Below are 24,564 nucleotides of genomic sequence, written 5' to 3' on the forward strand. Positions count from 1 at the left end.
GAGAAATATCTGTCTCCTGACTCAGAGGTCCCGGTCCTCGTCCTGGTCCCCCTCTCCACACAGTGAAAATGCTCCTCAGCACGGCCCCCTCTGGTCCGGTGAAACTGTTCCGATGTCGAGTCCTTTTCATTTCACGGAACCTGCGAAAGAGAGAAACAATGTTAAACGTTTTAAGCAACAGCATGTAAAGAAAACCTGGTGGTAGAGGGAGATATATTGGACATTACATATATCTATGAAGCAGTAATTATAATGTCAGGTCATATTTTTTAAAATACTGAAAATATAAATTAAAAATTTATGCCATTCATAAATATTGCATTTTAAATGCGATTGTAACACTTGTTCATATCTATAACTATAATTTTACTTTTTCTGATTTTTTTTATGGCATACTATGAAATGACTTTAATGTTTTTTATGGAATATTATACCAATACTTTTTAAACTCTGTATGGCATGCTATGATATATCTTGTGTTTTTATAGCATATGATGATTTTTTTTTCTTTTTTGGGGGACGGGGGCATATTACAATATGATATTTTATCATTTTTTCCAGCATACTATATGAAGACATTTTCTTGTTTTTTTTGTAGCACACTATATTAAAACTTTTACACATTACTGTACTTTTAATTTTATTTTATTTTATTCTTTTTAATGACGTACTACACTATGAATTTTGGTGCATTTATAGGGCGTGTTATGACGTTTTTTATAATGTTAAGATAACAAATGTGTTTTTCTTTTTTTTATTACCAACAGAAACTGATGGAGGTCCCTCTTGGAGAAAAAGTTCCTCGAAACAAATAAAACTTTCCCTGAACAGAAGATCACCGACCTGCAGAAATCATCCTTAAATCTTTTCTTCAAGCACTTACACAGCAAGAGTCGTGATTTTGAAATATTTCGTGCCTTATTTGGCTGTTTACAAGCTGTTTTCAATCATCTGCAGAGTAATTTTTGTCTCCATACTGTTGATTTAAAAAAATATATATTTTTATGCCAAAATAAAACAAGAAACATTAAATTGTTGGCAGGTAGCTGTGTCTGATTTGTGTCCTTGTACCTGCACAAAAAAGTCTGTTTTGTAGCTCTAACATCTGAATATTAAACTTTCTTTCACTGTTAAATATTATGATGAACTGATTATGAAGAAATGAAGCTGTTTCTTTTCTTATCTCTGTTTCGCTTTGACAGGTTTTCTTCGTCTTCATGTCACAATGACATTTATATACTTGGAAAAGAAACGTATTAAATGTAAGGAGTTGGGTGTTGTATGAATATGAAAGTTGATTTATTGTTTGCACAAGAAGAAAGTCTGGTTTTGGGAATGTGTGTTAAAATGTCTATTTAAGAGCAATGTAGCAATATCAGGCAAAATGATACGAATAAAGACAAATCTCTACCTAACGGGGGAAAATTTTTATTTTCCAAAGATTTTCTGCTGTTTCTGTTTTGTTTTACTTTAGATGGATAAAACAAATGAATAAATAAATAAATGCCATACCAAAGGATGTTGCAAAAATAGCTAAAAACACCATAAAACAGCATGTCCAGAAATCCACCAAAAAAGCAAGGCTATAGTATGGCAAAAACGTCAAAAAGTGCCATTTTCAAAAAACTGCTGAAACCCATTTTAAACCACATGAAATAGCGTGCAGAGACACGCCATAGCAAAGGATGTTGCACAAACAGCCAAAACCAACATTAAATAGCATGTCCAAAAATCCACCAAAAATGCAAGGCTATAGTATGGCAAAACATCAAAAAGTGCCATTTTCAAAAAACTGCTGAAAACCACTTTAAACCACATGAAATAGCGTGCCGAGACACGCCATAGGAAAGGATTTTGCAAAAACAACCAAAAACAACATTAAATAGCATGTCCAAAAATCCACCAAAAAAGCAAGGCTATAGTATGGCAAAAATGTCAAAAAGTGCCATTTTCAAAAAACTCCTGAAAACCACTTTAAACCACATGAAATAGTGTGTCAAGATACGCAATAGCAAAGCATTTTACAAAAAAAATCCCAAACCACCATTAAATAGCATGTCCAAAAATCCACCAAAAATGCAAGGCTATAGTATGGCAAAAATGTCAAAAAGTGCCATTTTCAAAAAACCACTGAAAACCACTTTAAACCACATAAAATAGCTTGCAAAGACACACCATAGCAAAGGATGTTGCACAAACAGCCAAAAACAACATTAAATAGCATGTCCAAAAATCCACCAAAAAAGCAAGGCTATAGTATGGCAAAAATGTCAAAAAGTGCCATTTTCAAAAAACTCCTGAAAACCACTTTAAACCACATTAAATAGTGTGTCGAGATACGCAATAGCAAAGGATTTTACAAAAAAAATCCCAAACCACCATTAAATAGCATGTCCAAAAATCCACCAAAAATGCAAGGCTATAGTATGGCAAAAATGTCAAAAAGTGCCATTTTCAAAAAACCACTGAAAACCACTTTAAACCACATAAAATAGCTTGCAAAGACACACCATAGCAAAGGATGTTGCACAAACAGCTAAAAACACCATTAAATAGCATGTCCAAAAATCCACCAAAAAAGCAAGGCTATAGTATGGCAAAAATGTCAAAAAATGCCATTTTCAAAAAACTGCTGAAAACCACTCTAAACCACATAAAATAGCTTGCAGAGACACGCCATAGCAAAGGATGTTGCACAAACAGCTAAAAACACCATTAAATAGCATGTCCAAAAATCCACCAAAAAAGCAAGGCTATAGTATGGCAAAAACGTCAAAAAAATGCCATTTTCAAAAAATTGCTGAAAACCACTTTAAACCACATGAAATAGTGTGTCGAGATACGCCATAGCAAAGGATTTTACAGAAAAAATCCCAAAACACCATGAAATAGCGTGTCCAAAAATCCACCAAAATGCAAGGCTATAGTATGGCAAAAATGTCAAAAAGTGCCATTTTCAAAAAAACGCTGAAAACCACTTTAAACCACATTAAATAGCGTGCAGAGACACGCCATAGCAAAGGATGTTGCACAAACAGCCAAAAACAACATTAAATAACATGTCCAAAAATCCACCAAAAAAAGCAAGGCTATAGTATGGCAAAAATGTCAAAAAATGCCATTTTCAAAAAACTGCTGAAAACCACTCTAAACCACATAAAATAGCTTGCAGAGACACACCATAGCAAAGGATGTTGCACAAACAGCTAAAAACACCATTAAATAGCATGTCCAAAAATCCACCAAAAATGCAAGGCTATAGTATGGCAAAAATGTCAAAAAATGCCATTTTCAAAAAACTGCTGAAAACCACTTTAAACCACATAAAATAGCGTGTGGAGATACACCATGGCAAAGGATTTTACAAAAAAATCCCAAAACACCATTAAATAGCATGTCCAAAAAATCCACCAAAAAGCAAGGCTATAGTATGGCAAAAATGTCCAAAAGTGCCATTTTCAAAAAACTGCTAAAAACCACTTTAAACCATATGAAATAGCGTGCAGACACGCCATAGCAAAGGATTTTGCAAAAACAGCCAAAAACTACATGAAATAGCATGTCCAAAACTCCACCAAAAATTCAAGGCTATAGTATGGCAAAAACATCAAAAAAATGCCATTTTCAAAAAATTGCTGAAAACCACTTTAAACCACATGAAATAGTGTGTCGAGATACGCAATAGCAAAGCATTTTACAAAAAAAATCCCAAACCACCATTAAATAGCATGTCCAAAAATCCACCAAAAATGCAAGGCTATAGTATGGCAAAAATGTCAAAAAGTGCCATTTTCAAAAAACCACTGAAAACCACTTTAAACCACATAAAATAGCTTGCAAAGACACACCATAGCAAAGGATGTTGCACAAACAGCTAAAAACACCATTAAATAGCATGTCCAAAAATCCACCAAAAAAGCAAGGCTTTAGCATGGCAAAAATGCCAAAAAATGCCATTTTCAAAAAACTGCTGAAAACCACTCTAAACCACATAAAATAGCTTGCAGAGACACACCATAGCAAAGGATGTTGCACAAACAGCCAGAAACACCATTCAATAGCATGTCCAAAATCCACCAAAAAGCAAGGCTATAGTATGGCAAAATGTCAAAAGTGCCATTTTCAAAAAATGCTGAAAACCACTTTAAACCACATGAAATAGCTTGCAGAGACACGCCATAGCAAAGGATGTTGCACAAACAGCCAAAAACAACATTAAATAACATGTCCAAAAATCCACCAAAAAAGCAAGGCTATAGTATGGCAAAAATGTCAAAAAATGCCATTTTCAAAAAACTGCTGAAAACCACTCTAAACCACATAAAATAGCTTGCAGAGACACGCCATAGCAAAGGATGTTGCACAAACAGCTAAAAACACCATTAAATAGCATGTCCAAAAATCCACCAAAAATGCAAGGCTATAGTATGGCAAAAACGTCAAAAAAATGCCATTTTCAAAAAATTGCTGAAAACCACTTTAAACCACATGAAATAGTGTGTCGAGATACGCCATAGCAAAGGATTTTATTTAAAAAATCCCAAAACACCATTAAATAGCATGTCCAAAAATCCACCAAAAAAGCAAGGCTATAGTATGGCAAAAATGTCAAAAAGTGCCATTTTCAAAAAATGCTGAAAACCACTTTAAACCACATGAAATAGCTTGCAGAGACACGCCATAGCAAAGGATGTTGCACAAACAGCCAAAAACAACATTAAATAGCATGTCCAAAAATCCACCAAAAATGCAAGGCTATAGTATGGCAAAAACGTCAAAAAAATGCCATTTTCAAAAAATTGCTGAAAACCACTTTAAACCACATGAAATAGTGTGTCGAGATACGCCATAGCAAAGGATTTTATTAAAAAAATCCCAAAACACCATTAAATAGCATGTCCAAAAATCCACCAAAAAAGCAAGGCTATAGTATGGCAAAAATGTCAAAAAGTGCCATTTTCAAAAAATGCTGAAAACCACTTTAAACCACATGAAATAGCTTGCAGAGACACGCCATAGCAAAGGATGTTGCACAAACAGCCAAAAACAACATTAAATAACATGTCCAAAAATCCGCCAAAAAAGCAAGGCTATAGTATGGCAAAAATGTCACAAAATGCCATTTTCAAAAAATTGCTGAAAACCACTCTAAACCACATAAAATAGCTTGCAGAGACACACCATAGCAAAGGATGTTGCACAAACAGCTAAAAACACCATTAAATAGCATGTCCAAAAATCCACCAAAAATGCAAGGCTATAGTATGGCAAAAACGTCAAAAAAATGCCATTTTCAAAAAATTGCTGAAAACCACTTTAAACCACATGAAATAGTGTGTCGAGATACGCCATAGCAAAGGATTTTATTTAAAAAATCCCAAAACACCATTAAATAGCATGTCCAAAAATCCACCAAAAAAGCAAGGCTATAGTATGGCAAAAATGTCAAAAAGTGCCATTTTCAAAAAAACGCTGAAAACCACTTTAAACCACATTAAATAGCGTGCAGACACGCCATAGCAAAGGATTTTGCAAAAACAGCCAAAAACTACATGAAATAGCATGTCCAAAACTCCACCAAAAATTCAAGGCTATAGTATGGCAAAAACATCAAAAAAATGCCATTTTCAAAAAATTGCTGAAAACCACTTTAAACCACATGAAATAGTGTGTCGAGATACGCAATAGCAAAGCATTTTACAAAAAAAATCCCAAACCACCATTAAATAGCATGTCCAAAAATCCACCAAAAATGCAAGGCTATAGTATGGCAAAAATGTCAAAAAGTGCCATTTTCAAAAAACCACTGAAAACCACTTTAAACCACATAAAATAGCTTGCAAAGACACACCATAGCAAAGGATGTTGCACAAACAGCTAAAAACACCATTAAATAGCATGTCCAAAAATCCACCAAAAAAGCAAGGCTATAGCATGGCAAAAATGCCAAAAAATGCCATTTTCAAAAAACTGCTGAAAACCACTCTAAACCACATAAAATAGCTTGCAGAGACACACCATAGCAAAGGATGTTGCACAAACAGCTAAAAACACCATTAAATAGCATGTCCAAAAATCCACCAAAAAAGCAAGGCTATAGTATGGCAAAAATGTCAAAAAGTGCCATTTTCAAAAAATGCTGAAAACCACTTTAAACCACATGAAATAGCTTGCAGAGACACGCCATAGCAAAGGATGTTGCACAAACAGCCAAAAACAACATTAAATAACATGTCCAAAAATCCACCAAAAAAAGCAAGGCTATAGTATGGCAAAAATGTCAAAAAATGCCATTTTCAAAAAACTGCTGAAAACCACTCTAAACCACATAAAATAGCTTGCAGAGACACACCATAGCAAAGGATGTTGCAAAAAACAGCTAAAAACACCATTAAATAGCATGTCCAAAAATCCACCAAAAAAGCAAGGCTATAGTATGGCAAAAACGTCAAAAAAATGCCATTTTCAAAAAATTGCTGAAAACCACTTTAAACCACATGAAATAGTGTGTCGAGATACGCCATAGCAAAGGATTTTATTAAAAAAATCCCAAAACACCATTAAATAGCATGTCCAAAAATCCACCAAAAAAGCAAGGCTATAGTATGGCAAAAATGTCAAAAAGTGCCATTTTCAAAAAAACGCTGAAAACCACTTTAAACCACATGAAATAGCGTGCAGAGACACGCCATAGCAAAGGATGTTGCACAAACAGCCAAAAACAACATTAAATAACATGTCCAAAAATCCACCAAAAAAAGCAAGGCTATAGTATGGCAAAAACGTCAAAAAATGCCATTTTCAAAAAACTGCTGAAAACCACTCTAAACCACATAAAATAGCTTGCAGAGACACACCATAGCAAAGGATGTTGCACAAACAGCTAAAAACACCATTAAATAGCATGTCCAAAAATGCACCAAAAAAGCAAGGCTATAGTATGGCAAAAATGTCAAAAAGTGCCATTTTCAAAAAACTCCTGAAAACCACTTTAAACCACATAAAATAGCGTGTGGAGATACACCATGGCAAAGGATTTTACAAAAAAATCCCAAAACACTTTTAAATAGCATGTCCAAAAATCCACCAAACACACAAGGCTATAGTATGGCAAAAATATCAAAAAGTGACATGTTCAAAAAACTGCTAAAAACCACTTTAAACCACATAAAATAGCTTGCAGAGACACACCATAGCAAAGGATGTTGCACAAACAGCTAAAAACACCATTAAATAGCATGTCCAAAAATGCACCAAAAAAGCAAGGCTATAGTATGGCAAAAATGTCAAAAAAATGCCATTTTCAAAAGATTGCTGAAAACCACTTTAAACCACATGAAATAGTGTGTCGAGATACGCCATAGCAAAGGATTTTACAAAAAAAATCCCAAAACACCATTAAATAGCATGTCCAAAATCCACCAAAAAAGCAAGGCTATAGTATGGCAAAAATGTCAAAAAATGCCATTTTCAAAAAACTGCTAAAAACCACTTTAAACCATATGAAATAGCGTGCAGACACGCCATAGCAAAGGATTTTGCAAAAACAGCCAAAAACTACATGAAATAGCATGTCCAAAACTCCACCAAAAATTCAAGGCTATAGTATGGCAAAAACATCAAAAAAATGCCATTTTCAAAAAATTGCTGAAAACCACTTTAAACCACATGAAATAGTGTGTCGAGATACGCAATAGCAAAAGCATTTTACAAAAAATCCCAAACCACCATTAAATAGCATGTCCAAAAATCCACCAAAAATGCAAGGCTATAGTATGGCAAAAATGTCAAAAAGTGCCATTTTCAAAAAACCACTGAAAACCACTTTAAACCACATAAAATAGCGTGCCAAAACACGCCATAGCAAAGGATGTTGCACAAACAGCTAAAAACACCATTAAATAGCATGTCCAAAAATCCACCAAAAAAGCAAGGCTATAGCATGGCAAAAATGCCAAAAAATGCCATTTTCAAAAAACTGCTGAAAACCACTTTAAACCACATAAAATAGCTTGCAGAGACACACCATAGCAAAGGATGTTGCACAAACAGCTAAAACACCATTAAATAGCATGTCCAAAAATCCGCCAAAAAAGCAAGGCTATAGTATGGCAAAAATGTCACAAAATGCCATTTTCAAAAAATTGCTGAAAACCACTCTAAACCACATAAAATAGCTTGCAGAGACACGCCATAGGAAAGGATTTTGCAAAAACAACCAAAAACAACATTAAATAGCATGTCCAAAAATCCACCAAAAAAGCAAGGCTATAGTATGGCAAAAATGTCAAAAAATGCCATTTTCAAAAAACTGCTGAAAACCACTCTAAACCACATAAAATAGCTTGCAGAGACACGCCATAGCAAAGGATGTTGCACAAACAGCTAAAAACACCATTAAATAGCATGTCCAAAAATCCACCAAAAAAGCAAGGCTATAGTATGGCAAAAACGTCAAAAAAATGCCATTTTCAAAAAATTGCTGAAAACCACTTTAAACCACATGAAATAGTGTGTCGAGATACGCCATAGCAAAGGATTTTACAAAAAAAATCCCAAAACACCATGAAATAGCGTGTCCAAAAATCCACCAAAATGCAAGGCTATAGTATGGCAAAAATGTCAAAAAGTGCCATTTTCAAAAAAACGCTGAAAACCACTTTAAACCACATTAAATAGCGTGCAGAGACACGCCATAGCAAAGGATGTTGCACAAACAGCTAAAAACACTTTTAAATAGCATGTCCAAAAATCCACCAAACACACAAGGCTATAGTATGGCAAAAATATCAAAAAGTGACATGTTCAAAAAACTGCTAAAAACCACTTTAAACCATATGAAATAGCGTGCAGACACGCCATAGCAAAGGATTTTGCAAAAACAGCCAAAAACAACATTAAAAAGCGTGTCCAAAAATCCACCAAAAAAGCAAGGCTATAGTATGGCAAAAATGTCAAAAAATGCCATTTTCAAAAACTGCTGAAAACCACTCTAAACCACATAAAATAGCTTGCAGAGACACACCATAGCAAAGGATGTTGCACAAACAGCTAAAAACACCATTAAATAGCATGTCCAAAAATCCACCAAAAATGCAAGGCTATAGTATGGCAAAAACGTCAAAAAAATGCCATTTTCAAAAAATTGCTGAAAACCACTTTAAACCACATGAAATAGTGTGTCGAGATACGCCATAGCAAAGGATTTTATTAAAAAAATCCCAAAACACCATTAAATAGCATGTCCAAAAATCCACCAAAAAAGCAAGGCTATAGTATGGCAAAAATGTCAAAAAGTGCCATTTTCAAAAAAACGCTGAAAACCACTTTAAACCACATGAAATAGCGTGCAGAGACACGCCATAGCAAAGGATGTTGCACAAACAGCCAAAAACAACATTAAATAACATGTCCAAAAATCCACCAAAAAAAGCAAGGCTATAGTATGGCAAAAACGTCAAAAAATGCCATTTTCAAAAAACTGCTGAAAACCACTCTAAACCACATAAAATAGCTTGCAGAGACACACCATAGCAAAGGATGTTGCACAAACAGCTAAAAACACCATTAAATAGCATGTCCAAAAATGCACCAAAAAAGCAAGGCTATAGTATGGCAAAAATGTCAAAAAAATGCCATTTTCAAAAGATTGCTGAAAACCACTTTAAACCACATGAAATAGTGTGTCGAGATACGCCATAGCAAAGGATTTTACAAAAAAAATCCCAAAACACCATTAAATAGCATGTCCAAAAATCCACCAAAAAAGCAAGGCTATAGTATGGCAAAAATGTCAAAAAGTGCCATTTTCAAAAAACTGCTGAAAACCACTCTAAACCACATAAAATAGCTTGCAGAGACACACCATAGCAAAGGATGTTGCACAAACAGCTAAAAACACCATTAAATAGCATGTCCAAAAATGCACCAAAAAAGCAAGGCTATAGTATGGCAAAAATGTCAAAAAAATGCCATTTTCAAAAGATTGCTGAAAACCACTTTAAACCACATGAAATAGTGTGTCGAGATACGCCATAGCAAAGGATTTTACAAAAAAAATCCCAAAACACCATTAAATAGCATGTCCAAAAATCCACCAAAACAGCAAGGCTATAGTATGGCAAAAATGTCAAAAAGTGCCATTTTCAAAAAAACGCTGAAAACCACTTTAAACCACATTAAATAGCGTGCAGACACGCCATAGCAAAGGATTTTGCAAAAACAGCCAAAAACTACATGAAATAGCATGTCCAAAACTCCACCAAAAATTCAAGGCTATAGTATGGCAAAAACATCAAAAAAATGCCATTTTCAAAAAATTGCTGAAAACCACTTTAAACCACATGAAATAGTGTGTCGAGATACGCAATAGCAAAGCATTTTACAAAAAAAATCCCAAACCACCATTAAATAGCATGTCCAAAAATCCACCAAAAATGCAAGGCTATAGTATGGCAAAAATGTCAAAAAGTGCCATTTTCAAAAAACCACTGAAAACCACTTTAAACCACATAAAATAGCGTGCCAAAACACGCCATAGCAAAGGATGTTGCACAAACAGCTAAAAACACCATTAAATAGCATGTCCAAAAATCCACCAAAAAAGCAAGGCTATAGCATGGCAAAAATGCCAAAAAATGCCATTTTCAAAAAACTGCTGAAAACCACTCTAAACCACATAAAATAGCTTGCAGAGACACACCATAGCAAAGGATGTTGCACAAACAGCTAAAAACACCATTAAATAGCATGTCCAAAAATCCACCAAAAAAGCAAGGCTATAGTATGGCAAAAATGTCAAAAAGTGCCATTTTCAAAAAATGCTGAAAACCACTTTAAACCACATGAAATAGCTTGCAGAGACACGCCATAGCAAAGGATGTTGCACAAACAGCCAAAAACAACATTAAATAACATGTCCAAAAATCCACCAAAAAAAGCAAGGCTATAGTATGGCAAAAATGTCAAAAAATGCCATTTTCAAAAAACTGCTGAAAACCACTCTAAACCACATAAAATAGCTTGCAGAGACACACCATAGCAAAGGATGTTGCACAAACAGCTAAAAACACCATTAAATAGCATGTCCAAAAATCCACCAAAAAAGCAAGGCTATAGTATGGCAAAAACGTCAAAAAAATGCCATTTTCAAAAAATTGCTGAAAACCACTTTAAACCACATGAAATAGTGTGTCGAGATACGCCATAGCAAAGGATTTTACAAAAAAAATCCCAAAACACCATTAAATAGCATGTCCAAAAATCCACCAAAAAAGCAAGGCTATAGTATGGCAAAAATGTCAAAAAGTGCCATTTTCAAAAAACCGCTGAAAACCACTTTAAACCACATAAAATAGCGTGCAGAGACACGCCATAGCAAAGGATGTTGCACAAACAATCAATAAATGAATAAATTAGATTTTTGAAATGTGGCTTTATTGATGTACTTGCCTCTAGTTTATATTTAAACATATATGGAGTAAAAAACAAATTTTCCTTCAGTTTCAGAGCTTTATAGTTACTTTTATTTGCAGAATAGATTTTACATATTAAACAATGTTAAACTTTCTTCATTAGCCTTCATGAAAAAAACAAACATTTTAATCTAGTTTGATTTGATGTCATCTTACCTAAATAATGTCTTTCCTCTGCGCTTTTTCCAGGATACTCGGCAACCAGGACACGGAGTTAAAGACCAACATCCTTAAAAAAAAACAAAAAAAAAACATGAAATATTTGTCACAAGATCAGATTTTGTCAATAAAGATCAGCTGTTTTAGTTACAGGGAAACTCCAATAAACATTAAAGGGAATATTAGAAGGATCAGAGCTATAAATATTAAAGCAAAACAGCATATGAGCACATTTAATTATCAAAAACTCTAATTTTATTGTTTTATTAACTGAGTATAATATTTTGTATAAATAAGACATTAATAGTTTTCTTTTTTCTCATAAAGTTTTGAGCTTTAGCTGTGTTCTTTGTGTTGATCTGAATACTGTGTTTTTGGAAATTATTTAAATAAGTCAGTTTTTAATAGTTTTCAGGTTTTCTGGGTGTTTTTTGTATTTTTTTAGGTACTAATTATTTAAATACACATTCAAGCATTCAAGTCATTTTCTTTCTTTTTCAAGTAGTTTTGAATTTTTTGAAGTGTTTTTTTTGTTTTTTTTTTATTTTTCTGTATCAGTTATTTAATTTTCTTTTTTTGTTAATAGTTTGGATTTTTTTTAATTGGGTGCTTTGACAACTATTTAAATAAACATTTAAGTCTTTTTCTTTTTTCTTTTTTCTTTGTTTATGTGAATAACTTTTTTGGGTGTTTCTTTTTTAGATTTTTCTGTATGGGGTACTTTGACAGTAAAATTAATAAACATTTAAGTTATTTTAGTTTTTTCTAATAACTAAATACATGTTTGAGTTTTCGGGGTGTTCTTTTTATTTTTCTGATTTAGGTTCTCTGGCAGTTATTAAAATAAACATTCAAGCCTTTTTCTTTTTTTTAAAATTGTTTTTATTTTATTTTCAAGATATTTTTGTATTGGGCACTCATGCCGTTATTGTAGTAAACATTTATTTATTATTTACTGAATTGCTTTTTTTTTTTTTTTTTTTTTTGGAGAACACATAATCTAAAATCATGAGTTTGGGTTCAGTGTATTTATACATATTTATTTATTTATTTTTGGTGCACGTGTCGGTTGTCGCCCCCTCGTGGCCGCCTCGCTCACCGTTTCCATAAAGTCACGTGATTTCGGGGAAGAGGCGCGCCTGAGAGGCAGCAGAGTCCGGACCGCAACACCGGAGAGACTCACAGTCTGCAGCCGCCGCGGAGGAAACAAAACCGAGGTAAACGAAACTTAATCTACTTCCTTCATTTCGCACCTCAGCGTCTAAATTTAATATAAACTTATAAATATCAGCGCGGCAGGTGAGGCCTGATTCTGGATTTTGATGCCAAACCAGACCGCGTTTTCAATAATGTTGATTTCAGAGTTTTTGTGTGAGTGGGCGTTTTTTATTCTTTAACTGCACACGCGACATATTTGAGGATATTTGTTTATTCATCAAACAAAGTCGACGTTTAAAGTTTGAAATGAATGTTTTGATTATTATTGTTGGTTTTCGACATGGTTTTTATGAATGAGTTGTTTATTAGAGAGGCCAGCGGGGGAGGGACATGTTGTTTCATGCACCCGATGGTTGTTTATTGTTTGTGTCTCTTTTTAGTTTTTAAAGAGTCATGGCAGCGGGGAGAATGCGCTCCACGCGCAGACTGCGCTCGTGGATCGTCGAACAGGTGAGTGTGTATGTTAAAAAAAAGTGTGTTTGTGAGGCAGAGGGAGGCAGAGGGAGGGGGGAGGAGGACACAAAGTGAGGGGTGAGGAGGAGGCAGAGGGAGGGGTGAAGAGGAGGCAGAGTGAGGGGTGAGGAGGACACAAAGTGAGGGGTGAGGAGGAGGCAGAGGGAGGGGTGAAGAGGAGGCAGAGGGAGGGGTGAGGAGGAGGCAGAGGGAGGGGTGAGGAAGAAAGGGAAAGAGGCTGTAAACAAACATCAGTGGAGGAAGTATTCGGATTATTTACATGAACAAACAGTAAAAATACTCATAAAGGGTTAATCGGATGATTTTAATTTGGTTCTGTTGACTGTCGTGAAGGTTTTACGATGAGAAAAGAAGTTTTTGTTTTTAAATGGAGTTTTTTTTGGAGAAAGTGATTTCGGGTTGGTTTCTGATTTGTTGAAATGATCTCGGGGTTAAAAAGTCTCTCGTCAGAGATCCTCTCCATCATGTTGTCTTATAATAAAACATAAATAAAACACATGAACAAAGACATGAGCGACTCTGCCAGAAATGTCTCGCAAAATGCAAGAAATTAGATTTAAAAAATAAAAAATAAAAGCTGGGGTTAAATGACCACATAAACTACTTTTACAATTATCATAATTAAATAAATTATTAATTATTAATAAAATTATTTGTACTGGTTTGTCTTAAATTTGAAGCACCCTCTTTTAAAAATAAATATGAATTGGGTTAGTTTAATTTTGTTTCTGTCAACTTTAAATGAAGTGTTTTACAGTGAAAAAATATTGTTAATTTAAATGTTTAGTGGGTTTATAGTTAAGATTTTGAGTCTTTTTCTTTTTTTATTTAAAAAAAAAGTATCTCACCATTTAAAAAAGGTCTTTCTCTGTCGGGATCTTTTTCCATAATGTGGTCGATCCTGTCAATTACAAAAACAAACACTTTAAGAGGACGAGTTTTGCATGTGGAGATTAAATTGCATATTTAATTACACATTTAAAATTATGTTAGAGAATTACTGTAATTAATTTGTTAATTAATTAATTATTATTATTATTTATTTATTTATTTATTTTTTTGCTATTTTTTTGAGAAAAATTAAGCCAGTTTCCTTAAGTTTCAAAGGGTTAAACTGCTTTTTCCAGATCTTTTTTTGGGGGGGTGTTTTTTTGTTTTTACTAGTTTTCGTGCAGTTTTCTTGTTTTTTTTTTTCTTAAAATTTCTTGCAAATTTTTTCCTTTTTTTTTCTTTCAGTGCCATTTTCTTTTTTTTGAGAGAGAAATCAGTTTGCGTCGGTTTTAAAGGGTTAAACTCAGTTTTTGTTGTTTTTTGTGTTTCTGTTTGAGCAGGTCAGCAGTGGGAAGTTCCCGGGGGTGATGTGGGACGACGACTCCAAAACCATGTTCCGCATCCCGTGGAAACACGCGGGGAAACAGGACTTCCGTAAAGACGAGGACGCCGCCATCTTCAAGGTCAAAACCGCTTTAGAGTTAATTCCCAAAACGCAATAAATCCAAACAGTAAAGAGACGCGTTTGTCCTCCGCAGGCGTGGGCCGAGTTCAAAGGCAAGCTGACGGACGGGGACAAGGACAACCCGGCGTCCTGGAAGACCCGGCTGCGCTGCGCGCTCAACAAGAGCCCAGAGTTTTCGGAGGTGATGGAGCGCGCACAGCTGGACATCTCCGAGCCCTACAAGGTGTACCGCCTCGTCCCCCTCAGCGAGCAGGGTGAGACTCCGACATGTCCACACACTCGGACAGAGACGCAAATTCAGCTTTTTTACAAATTCTTACAAAATTTTAAAAAATCTCTATTTGGGTTTTGGTTCGTTTCGGTCAGCTGATCTTTTCCAAACAGATTTTTTTAATTTTTCTAAATGTGAAAAAAACTGAAAACATCACTGATAAAATGTGCAAAATATAATATAATTTACGATATTTCAAAGACTAAAATAAGAGTCCGATTAATTAATGAGAAATTGCTTGTTGATGGGAAAATAATCACCAACTGCAAAAAAATCAAACAGGCTCTGTTTGCTGCTTTTTTCTGTTTTATTTCATTTTTAATTGAATATTTTAAATTTTCAGACTGTTGATCGAACAAAACATGACGTCCCTTTTGGCTCTGAGAAAGCCAATTTTTTAAAAAAAAATTTATTGACAAATTAATCAATAACGGAGATAAATGTCACACAGCAGCATCACACTATAAGAAGGAAAGATGTGCTCACGTTTCAGTTGATTTTATCGTCTCAGCTGCACTGCCAGAGCAGATCTGCACACTGTAAAAAAACACAATCACAGGTCAAAATCAGAATCTTTCCACAATAAAAACATTTTCACCAAAACACAGATGATTTTATAAACTTCTCTACGTCATAACTTTGCTTCAGGGCTCTGTGATTCAGAGAAAATCAAACACGACAATATCTTTTTTTAACTAAATATCTCTTTATCAATGCTGCAGTAATGCTTTACAGTTGACTATTGATGCTTTCCTAAAATATTTACACAATTATGTTTTTGATGAATATTCATCAGTGACGTGAACATAAATCTAAGAAGTAAAAGAAAATAAAAGATCAGCTGGCAAGTTCAGAAAGTTATGTCACTTTACATTAATGCAGCATTTTAAAAAAACAGAAAAAGAAAATAATTTAAAAAATTAATAAATAAAGATTAAAAATTAGATAAAATTATTGTGAAAATTAGGTAAACATAAACAGATAAAAAATAAAAATAAACTGGGTTTAAAGAGGCAGTTGCATATTTTAATATAATCTGTCAGTGTGAGTTCACAGACGGGCAGAAATATTCTGATTATCAGCAGCAACAAGAAGCCTTCAAATTTAATATTTATGCCAAAAACATCCTCGATGTGACGTTTGTGATCTGCTGTATTTTTATATATATATATATATATATATATATATATATATATATATATATATATATATATATATATATATATATATATATATAGTTGTAAAAATGGACCAATAAATAAAAATGTGAAAAATGAAATCAAATCAATGTAAATCTTGAGTAAAAATAAAATGAAAATACAATTTAAACTAAAAAATAATCAATTTGTCATATGAAATCATTATTTACTTAAAGAACAGAGTCGAAATTATCCGTCTGTTAATAGAAAACGTATCTGCAGTTGTTTGGGATTGTTTAGATGTCACTTTCTTTTCTGAGAAGTTACGACAGTTTTAAAGTTTTCACCATTTTGTTACGTTTCATAACGAGTCATTTAACTGCCTCAGAGTTTAGAAAAAAGTTAAGTTATTTATATAGTTTTTAGATTAACAATAACTTTAAACTGCCCTATTGTAATTGAGAAAATAGAAGTTTAGTCACTTAAAGACTCACACTCACACACACACACACTCACACACACACACTCACACACACACACTCACTCACTCACACACACACTCACACACACACTCACACACACACTCACAGCCTCCCTGCTGGCTGTTAAAACTTCTGCACACACTGATTAAAACGTTGCACAATATGACTTCAGAAATCTCTCCTGCTGATGTTGTAACGGACTTTCCACCCGTCTGTGTACAGTTTCATAAATAAAGGCGGGGCGACTTTAACCTTTTCAATCTGTGTTTCTAGTGAATTAGGTATTTAGGTTTTCTTACAAAAAATATGTAGATAAATAAATGAACAATTTAAAAATTAATTTAATAATAATAATAATAATAATAATCATAATCATAATCATAATAATAAATAAAGAGAAATAAAGAATAAATACATGTAAAAAAAATTAAAGGCTAATTTAAATTAAAATATCAATACATTAAAAAATAATATGTAAAAGAGAAACTGAAATACAATTAATATATGTAAAAAAAAAAAAAAGAACAAAAGAGAAATTTACATACACACACACATACATACATGTAAAGAATTTAGAAAAATAAATAAAAAGAAAACAAAATTTAATAAATTGTGAAATTAACAGGTGAATTTGTTTTTTAAAAAAAGCAAATTACAAACAGAAATATCACTTTATGTTACATTTTATCAATTAATTAATGCCTACATTTATTTTAAATAATTTTGGGTACATTAATGGCATATTGATTTATTACCTGATTAATACTTTTACTTGGATGCTAATATTTGTTTACTTTAATGCGTTACTGTTCTCCTAGTAGGAAAGCAAGTAATTTCAAATTTGCAATAGTACTTTTGGAGGTACTTTTGATATAAGCGTTTACGTAGGCTGAAATATCAACTAAATTATTAGCTGATTATATTTTGTATTGAGAATCTGAATCTGCAAAGTGACTAAAGGTACCAAATAAATGTAGTAAGTACAGTATTAATATATTCCTCCGACATATACTGAAGTGGAGTAGGAATATAAATACTCAAGTAAGTTTTAAGTACTTCAGACTGTGTTTAAGCACAGTACTGGAGTAAAAGTTAAACACACAGGAAGAAAAGGCAACAGCAGATCAGGTGACTCAGCTATATTATCACCAGCTGTTTGCTGAGTCAGCAGTGCAGGAAGTTGATACTGGGGTCAAAAAGTTCAGTTGGGTTTATTTCCTGGGAGAAATCACTGTTTGACGAATGAAAACTTTTCGCTCTGTGTGTGTTTAGGTGTGATCGTTCCCGAAAAGAAATGCAGAGTAAAAGCCTCAAAGAGGCCGAAAAGACGGAGGAGCAGCAGCGAATCAGAGAGCAGCGACGTCGATCAGGCCAAGCTGATAAAGACGGAGGAGGTCACCTCACAGCTGGTCAGTTTTTTCATTTTAATTCAGTATTTCAGTTCGACGTACTTTATATTTCTGCTCTGAGAGAAATACTGCACTCTGCATTGTGCTGCGTTAATCCTACAGCAGGAATTAAGATTTTACAAACATTATCAGTTCAGAAAATACGTTACTGTGCGACAGATTCAGTCATCCAACAGATTTATATTTTATCAAAATATGTTTTACAGCTCAGTGTTGATGGTTTTCCAAAATATTTATACTTAACTTACTATAAAAAATATTCATCACTAATGTGGACATATGTATTGAGTGGCTAAAAGCAAATAATAAAACAGCTGGCCAGTTCTGAAAATAATAATAATAATAATAAAAATAATAATAATATAATAATCACTTTACATTAATGCAGCCTTTAAAAAGACAATAGTGAAAAAACAAAAAAAATAGATAAAATTATTATTTTAAAAAATGTCACAATAAATAATTTAAAGTTATATAATTTATGGGATGAATTATTTTATAAATAAAAATAAAAAAACAAAATTACTATGGGATGAATATTTTAATATGTGTGAGGCCACAGTCGGCCAGAAATAATCTGGTAAGACTGTCAGCAGCAAGAAGGAGGCTTCATTTTTAATATTAATGCCAAAAAACAACCAAAGTTTTATTGCTGCTACCATTTTTTTAAATGTCGTTGTAAAAATGGCCAAATAAATAATAAAAAGGTGGAATTTTTAACTAAATCGATGTAAATATTAAGTAAAAAAATTAAACGAAAATACAAAACTAATGTACTTGCCATTTTTTACTTTAAAAAAAATCACCTTTTCTAACAGTTTTCACAATCTTCAGATGTTTCACAGACTAAACGAGTCATTAAATTAAAAATATAATTGGCAGATTATTAATTAATAAAAAGATATTGATAGTTGCTTCAGTAAATCAAATATGACACTGTGCTACAGATTAAATCATCCAGCAGAAATAAAGCAGATAAAATGTATTTTTACTCCACCAGCGGTCACATTAAAATGCTGTTCATGTAAGATTAATTTATATCTTAAAATAATTTAACAAGTACTTTTCCTTTCACGTGTCCGCTCTGTGATTGTCAGTGTGTTGAGGAGACTCAGCTGTGGAGTGAAATCCCCGTTCAGACGGAGGAGCCCGCTCAGCGAACCAACGCCGCGCACACGGACGGTGAGTTTCACTGCATCGTTTCACAGCAGCAACTCCAAAATTATTCTGCATAACCTTCTGGCTTCTGTTTAAACCGGTTTCATGATCACGAGATATCGTGTCATCGTTCACTTTTGTTATCTGCCCACAAAGCAAACACTGACATTATTCCAAAAGCAGCTGATCCGTCACGTTTTGTTTCTCTCTGCAGAGGTGGATGAGATCCGGCTGGACGTGCGGATCGAGGAGAGCGTCTCCGCTTCCACCGGAGGTAAGGTGTACAAATACGCAAAACAGGTTTTTACTTTAAATATTTCTGAACTAGTTTGCAAAGTCCTGTATCTCATTCTTACAAAATTTAATTTTTAAGATTTTTAAAAAAAATTTTTTTTAGTTTTTAGGACTTTTGACAACTATAACGATATTGTTTTTAGTTATTTTGAACAGAATAGAAAGCCCTTATATTCACTGTACATTAGAAATTACAGTGCTACTCCTTATATCTACTTCAGCAAACATGAATGTAGTTATGTTTATTATTGCACTGGTTTAAATGTAATTATTGCACTAGAATAAATTCAGCCTTTACACAGAATAAACATGATTATTTCACTGGTTTGAATGTAATTATTGAGCTAGAATGAAAGTGATCTTTCTGGAAAAAATTTAATTATTGCACTTGAATAAATCATTTATAATTAATTATTTCATTAGTATAAATATAGTCAATTATAGCACTAAAATGAAAGTAATTATTGCAATACAATTAATGTAATTATTGATTATTTTGCTGGAATAAATAATTCTATTGCATAAATATAAATACTCAAATTAAAGGGATTATTGCTCTACATTAAAAGTGATTTCTGCACTAGAGTCAATTTAACTAATGCAGTGAGCATGATTGTAATTGTTTTAACTAAAATAAATATAATTGTTGTACTAGATTAACTTCAATTTTGCACTATAATAACTTCGGTTATTGCACTACAATACATTTAACTATTGCTCTAGAATTTATACAATTATTAGACTATAATAACTTCGATTATTGCACTATTTAATAAATGTAATAACTGGACATGATTCAGTAGGCTGAAAGATCATTAACCCTCTGTGTTTCTGTCTCTACAGTCCAGGACTCCTTTAATGTAGAAGTGCATTATTTAGGACAGCAGGTCCTAAAACGTCAAGTCCAGAGCCCAGACGTCCGGATAATGTACGTACCGTCCTCTCCGGTTCCCCCGACGCCGGCCTTCCTGAGGTTTACACGCATCCCGCTGCCCGAGCCGCCCTCCACGCTGCCGGCCGGCCCGGAGCTGCAGGCTCTCTTCACGCTGCTGCCCTTCATGGAGAAAGGCGTGCTGCTGACCACGGCGTCCGCGGGCGTTTACGGGAAACGGTTCTGCCAGGGGCGGGTCTTCTGGACGGGGCCGCACACGACCTCGCCGGGGCTGCACAAGATGGAGAGAAACACGGAGCCGGTGATGCTCTTCAGCAAAGAGACCTTCAGTCGAGGTGCGTTTGATCTCTGACTCAAACTTCACAGAGACACGAAAAGTTCACATCAAACGTAATTACGTTCAGTTTAACCCTTTAACATCTGGACCGACGACTGACTTTCCAAAACTTGGAGGAGAAAAAGACGGTTCGGTAGCTCACCTGGCAGAGCGGCGCCTCGTGTTCGGGTTTTGCACGTTATCGCCTCTCGCCCACCTTCAAGCCATCTGTCCTGTCAAAAAAAATCATCTTTAGAAATAAGTAATGGACAACCAAGCATAAGGTTTCCTGCAAACTGCAAGAAACTGACCTGAAAACATATAAATCTAATATTTACATGTTTAAAATCATGTCTCAGAAATAAGTGCATGAGTTTGTATATTAGCATTTTTCATCCCTTTTTATTTTATTCTTGTTTTTCTTTTTTATATATAGATTTTGGTGCAAATTTTCAGGTCTTTTTTTAGAATTTTTTTTACAACTTTATTGCTTCTTTTGAGTAATTTCTTGTTGTCATTGCCTTCTCCCACTGTTAAAAAAAAAACGAAATCTGGTCAGATTTTAAAGGGTTAAAGCCAGGTTATTTGATTAATGTAGCATGTCAGTACATGTCATGTCAGTTTCAAAGAATATTCTGTTTGATAAAAACAGAGAAATTCATGTGCAGTTTAAACAGTTGGTGGATTTGTCTTATTCAGAGCTGGATCACTTCCGTGCGAACGGCGGCGAGCCTCCTCAGTGTGGCGTCACGCTGTGTTTCGGAGAAGAGCTGAGTAAAACTGAAGACCCGTTTGGGAAACTCATCATAGTTCAGGTAATTGTACGTGTCTAAAGACTCAACACCTCAATATTCATATCAACGACTGTTTTCAACACGTGGGAGATGAATCTGTATAATTTAACGTTTTCTGATTAAGAGTGTGGTACACATTACAATAATTAATAAGGTACTATAAATAAAAATATAAGTACAATTCTATTTTTATTCAAACAAAATAATTTGAAGAAATTTGTTTACACCACTCTCAAATTTAAAGCAAAGCCTAATTCCTAATTCCCTAATTATATTTATTTATTACTTAAGTATTGTTAACTATTACTTACTCAAAATCTATTAATAAATTAATATTTAAAACTATTATAAAATTAATTAGAACTCATCTAAAATTACTGGTAATTACTTTAAACTATTATTATTACTAACATAACATAACAATTAATTACTACTTATTTTAAAGTATTATTAATTCATTATTACTTAAGGGAATTATTTTTACTGAAAACAATTATTATATATTTAATGGAATTTTTTTTTAATTAATCAAAGCTTACCCAAAACTGTTATGAATTATTACACGAAACTATTGTTAATTGAAAAATATTTTTACTTACAAACAACTAAAATTAAAATATTCCTCACTCAAAGCTATTAACTGATCATTACTTAACTTTTTTAATAATTATAACTTAAAAATATTGTTAGCATTTCCTTAAAAGAATTATTTACTAACAACTATTGATAATAATGTAAAAGTATTTTGAATTTATTTTTACTTCAAAATATTATGTATTAATTGGTATTTAATTTAATTCTTAATAAATCATTACTTTTTAAAAAGAATTAAAAATGCTTTATTTAAACTAGTATCAATTAATTACGCACTTAAAACCATAATTAATCAATTTCTCACTTAAAATTATTTGCATTGAAAGCAAAACATTTGCAGACTGAATATGAATCGAGTGGAAGCATAAACATCCATGTTTTTTTCAATTTGCTTACAATAATATGAAGTCTTTAAACTTTGTGAATGATCCCAAAATTATTTAATTTCATGTAAAAAAGCTCATTTTTATTAAAACCAAAAGGAACCAAAAGTGGGATTAAAGTCAGACAAAAACTAAAATAAATAATCATAATAATAAATAACAACAACAACAACAACAACAACAACAACAACAACAACAACAATAATAATAATAATAATAATAATAATAATAATAATAATAATAATAATAATAATACCTGCTGTTGTCCTGTTTGCTGTCCTCGGCAGATCACCTTCTCGTGGGCGGAACAGGAAGTCCAGAACGCTCAGTCCTTCCGTCAGTCCATCAACTTCCTCCAAACTCTGGCCAGCGAGTCTCCGAAGGGAGAGATAACTCTGAACCTGGTCACCGTGCCGACAGCGGACACTGAAGTCGCCTTGGTGACCATCTGAGCACTTTGTTTGATGTTTAAGCGGGAATTCACTCCGAAACAGGAGACAACCCATTCTTTCAAAATAAGAGCATACAGGGCTGAGCGATATCTCCACACATTATTGCCTCAAATGCATCATTAAAAATGGGCCCAATTAAATAATAAAGTGATTAAACATTTACAGAGATCACATTAAAAGCCTCTACTTTGTGAGGCAATTCTGCTTTCTTTTTCTGTATCGCTCAGCCATGACAGAAAGCACGAAAGATGACAGAAAGCACGAAAGATGACAGAAAGCACTTTTTTGGCTGCATAAAATGCATTTTTTCCCCTGAGATTGAAAATTTTTTGGATGGACTTTCAGCTCTTCACATCCTTCGTAGAGATAAGTTGGTGAACTGGAAACACTACATGTAAGCCAACACTGTGAAGTCGCCTGCAGAGCTGCAGCAACTAGACAGAATTCATTAACAACTTTTTCTGAAAATAATAATAATAATAATTTCAACATTATCTGTCTCATACTTCTCAAATGTGACAATCTGCGTTTTTTAAGTCATATATGACTATAAATCTAATATCTTGACATTTTAGACAGTTAGTGGACAAAAAATGTCATCCCATCTTCAATTAATATTCTGTTTTTTCTTACTATTTTTCAGCATTTCTTAAACTCAACGATTTATTCTAAATAATAATCATTAGTAGCAGCTCTGATCGGCTTTATCCTTAAAAATATGATGTTAACTGCACGTGTTACCCCTTAGCATCTGATGGCAACTGTATTTTTACTACATATATATTAATATTACAGTAATCTCAAAAGGGAAACACAATAATAAAAGTAGTTAAAGCTAGTAGTGAAAAAAATATGTAACTTGAAATATTTTATTTAAATGTTATAACTGTTAGTCAGACTCTAAAGTTTGTTCTTTTTCATGTCGATGTTCAGTACAAACACTGAAATATTTACAAAAAACTATAAACGAGGACTTTTAAAGGAAAAATCAAACGTTTACCCTCTTAGACTGTTAGAAATCATTGGTTCGGGAACGTTCAGTGCACTTTTATTTTGTGTTATCAATGTTATCAAATTTACACGTTTTTCCAGTTTATCTCAAACTTGAGATAAATTGCAATTTTGGATTACTTTCTCCAGAGTTAGGACAAATTCATTAGTCATTTTAAAAATGTTGGACTGTCGTGTAAAACTACGAGGAACATTTCAGGACAAAAGTGTTGCAGTAAATTCAGTCTGCTGAAGCTCACGATGTTTTTGGTTTTTTGTGATCAGTGACGTTCAGAGACGTTCAAACGACTCGTTCTTTGTTTTAAAGGTGCTAGCTGTCTGTGTGATTATGTCTGCACTGTTTCTGTTTTCTGATGCAGTTTACATTTTTAAGCAAAAAGGTTATCTGATTTAGGAGACTTTTCCTCTCCTAAAATTACAATTTTTGTAGCCGCAGATGCACCAGCAATTTATGCAATTTTCTAAAGGCTCCAAATTCAAGAGTTGTGATTTTAACCCCCTATACAGCATTAATGAGCATTTAAAAGCTACTTATAACACTATAATGCAGCTGTATGCAGATATGAAGGACATTTTAAGTGTTAATTA

General features: G+C 33.4%; 2 protein-coding genes and 1 long non-coding RNA gene across 5 annotated transcripts in view; 2 read left to right on the plus strand and 1 right to left on the minus strand.

The window, feature by feature from the left end:
• Window positions 1-1,415, plus strand: part of LOC121960963 (E3 ubiquitin-protein ligase RNF31-like) — a 32,022-nt gene extending 30,607 nt beyond the window's left edge. For both annotated transcript variants that reach the window (XM_088072201.1, XM_088072202.1), the window contains exon 24: window positions 768-1,415. In XM_088072201.1, coding sequence (XP_087928327.1) covers window positions 768-815 — 48 coding nt within the window. In that variant the 3' untranslated portion in view covers window positions 816-1,415. The remainder of the gene's footprint in view (window positions 1-767) is intronic.
• LOC148186081 (uncharacterized) lies at window positions 32-15,627 on the minus strand. The gene is made up of 3 exons (XR_015775409.1): window positions 15,539-15,627; window positions 11,631-11,703; window positions 32-140 (listed from the first exon to the last, which is right to left on the minus strand). It is a non-coding gene; the product is annotated as an uncharacterized LOC148186081 (long non-coding RNA).
• On the plus strand, window positions 12,766-24,214 carry irf9 (interferon regulatory factor 9). Of its 2 annotated transcripts, none has more exons than XM_088072203.1 (10): window positions 12,766-12,850; window positions 13,232-13,301; window positions 14,657-14,779; window positions 14,855-15,035; window positions 17,946-18,082; window positions 19,180-19,264; window positions 19,455-19,514; window positions 20,378-20,761; window positions 21,442-21,563; window positions 22,801-24,214. In XM_088072203.1, the coding sequence occupies exons 2-10, from the start codon at window positions 13,245-13,247 to the stop codon at window positions 22,963-22,965; spliced, it is 1,314 nt and encodes a 437-aa protein (XP_087928329.1). In that variant the 5' UTR covers window positions 12,766-12,850; window positions 13,232-13,244; the 3' UTR covers window positions 22,966-24,214. The 2 variants fall into 2 exon arrangements, with proteins under 2 accessions (XP_087928329.1, XP_087928330.1); XM_088072204.1 differs by having other exon boundaries at window positions 21,442-21,557.
• Window positions 24,215-24,564: the final 350 nt, after the last annotated feature.

The sequence above is a fragment of the Plectropomus leopardus genome, chromosome 21, assembly GCF_026936395.1.
Source record: "Plectropomus leopardus strain MGB_pleo_1.0 chromosome 21, ASM2693639v1, whole genome shotgun sequence".
Lineage (NCBI taxonomy): Eukaryota > Metazoa > Chordata > Actinopteri > Perciformes > Serranidae > Plectropomus > Plectropomus leopardus.

Excerpts from the sequence above, each read along its gene's own strand:
- irf9 (XM_088072203.1), top strand. The coding sequence starts at position 13,245 with ATGGCAGCGGGGAGAATGCGCTCCACGCGCAGACTGCGCTCGTGGATC. Across the intron at positions 14,780-14,854 it reads AGGACGCCGCCATCTTCAAG|GCGTGGGCCGAGTTCAAAGG; the intron begins GTCAAAACCGCT and ends TGTCCTCCGCAG. Across the intron at positions 18,083-19,179 it reads AGGAGGTCACCTCACAGCTG|TGTGTTGAGGAGACTCAGCT; the intron begins GTCAGTTTTTTC and ends TGTGATTGTCAG.